Source organism: Penaeus monodon, chromosome 26 (genome assembly GCF_015228065.2).
Source record: "Penaeus monodon isolate SGIC_2016 chromosome 26, NSTDA_Pmon_1, whole genome shotgun sequence".
NCBI classification, from domain to species: domain Eukaryota; kingdom Metazoa; phylum Arthropoda; class Malacostraca; order Decapoda; family Penaeidae; genus Penaeus; species Penaeus monodon.
Window position 1 is genome coordinate 18945038 of NC_051411.1, and position 1633 is coordinate 18946670.

Consider the following 1633-nt stretch of genomic DNA (forward strand, 5'->3'; position numbering starts at 1 on the left):
CTAGAATACCATGCTTTAACCATGATATAACCCCAGCCTGTATCATTTGTTGTAGTGTAGGGAGACTACTGCTTTCAGCTCTTACTGTAGTATGGGGAGTCAGATAGCATTTGCTGTAGTCTGGGATTATGGAGATTAAATGTAATCAGATGGTTGAAGGCTTTGAAATAAACTAGTTGATAGTGTAAGAGTAGACAAGTGATAGATGATAATAAACATAATGTATTTCATCATATGTGTATGGAATTAAGAAATATATGGACAACTGTTCATGATGCACAACACGTGATGTTTGTCTTCCTTTGCTATGTAAGATATTATGCATGCAAAGTTTTTATAATGCCAAAGTTAGAAGAAAAAAAAAAAAAAAAAAAAAAAATCCTTGTATCCATTACATGGGGACATCACATCTGAGATGAAAGAGTGTATACAATTTGCACTGATGTTTTGTTATTCTCTTTCAGGTAGAAATCAGTAGAGAGGATGTCACTTCTACAATGGATTGTCAGAGGTGTACCTCGCTTGAGGTCTGGAGGAAACCCAGGCTACAATCCATTGAGATCCTTAGTCCACTTATCCCAATTCACAGTTTCCTATCATCATGATAGGAAAATGCCTCAAAAATATTCCTGTCTCAGATATATTAGTTCTGGAACTCCAAATTATTATGTAAAATGGCACAATTTCTATAGTTGTGTTTCTAAACCTTTCCCAAGTTTACTGAGAACAAATATGCAGAAAATACTAAAAGAAATTAGTGTGAATAGGTCTAGCTTATCATCCAAAAGTGTATCAGAGAAATCATTAAATGAGGGGATTGAGGAGAAATTCCAAACAGCTCAAAAAGATTTGAGTCAGGACTATGGATTAAAGCCTACTATTCCACAAAGACTAGTACAAAATACCCCAGAACCTTTGCAAGCTTATCTTCAGCTGATGAGATTTGATAGACCAATTGGGTCATGGTTACTGTTTTGGCCATGTGGCTGGAGCATTGCACTGGCAGCAGCACCAGGGTGCTTGCCAGACCTCGGAATGATGGCCTTGTTTGGTGGAGGTGCGGTAGTGATGCGTGGGGCAGGATGCACAATCAATGACATGTGGGATAAGGATTATGATGGAAAGGTTAGTTATTTGATAAAAAGATATATAAGTTGTTGATACTTTAAGATGTTTATTATTTTCAGTATTGGGTGTCATAATGTTTTTTTTTTTCAGTTATTTTTGTTATTATGTATTTATTTATTTGCTTCATTTTTTTTTATTTATATTAGTGTGTGTGATATAAAACACACACTCTCTCTCTCTTTCTCTCTCTCTCTCTCTCTCTCTCTCTCTCTCCTCTCTCTCTCTCTCCCCTCTCTCTCTCTGCTCTCTCTCTCTCTCTCTCATTCTCTCTCTCATTCTCTCTCTCTCTCCCCATTCTCTCTCTCTCTCTCTCTCTCTCTCTCATTCTCTCTCTCATTCTCTCTCTCATTCTCTCCTCTCTCTTCTTTTCTCTCTCTCTTCCCTCTCTCTCTCTCTCTCATTCCTTCTCTCTCTCTCTCCCTCTCTCTCTCTTCTTTTCTCTCCTCTCTTTTCCTCCCCTCTCTCCTCTCTCTCCCTCTCTCTTCTCTCTCTCTCCCCTCCTCCC

General features: G+C 38.3%; 1 protein-coding gene across 1 annotated transcript in view; it reads left to right on the plus strand.

The window, feature by feature from the left end:
• The first annotated feature begins 398 nt into the window (after positions 1-398).
• The window catches only part of LOC119589971 (4-hydroxybenzoate polyprenyltransferase, mitochondrial-like), a 26304-nt gene continuing 25069 nt past the window's right edge, over positions 399-1633 (plus strand). Inside the window, exon 1 of the mRNA XM_037938663.1 lies at positions 399-1125. Within this exon, the coding sequence (XP_037794591.1) occupies positions 484-1125 (642 nt within the window). The 5' untranslated portion in view covers positions 399-483. The remainder of the gene's footprint in view (positions 1126-1633) is intronic.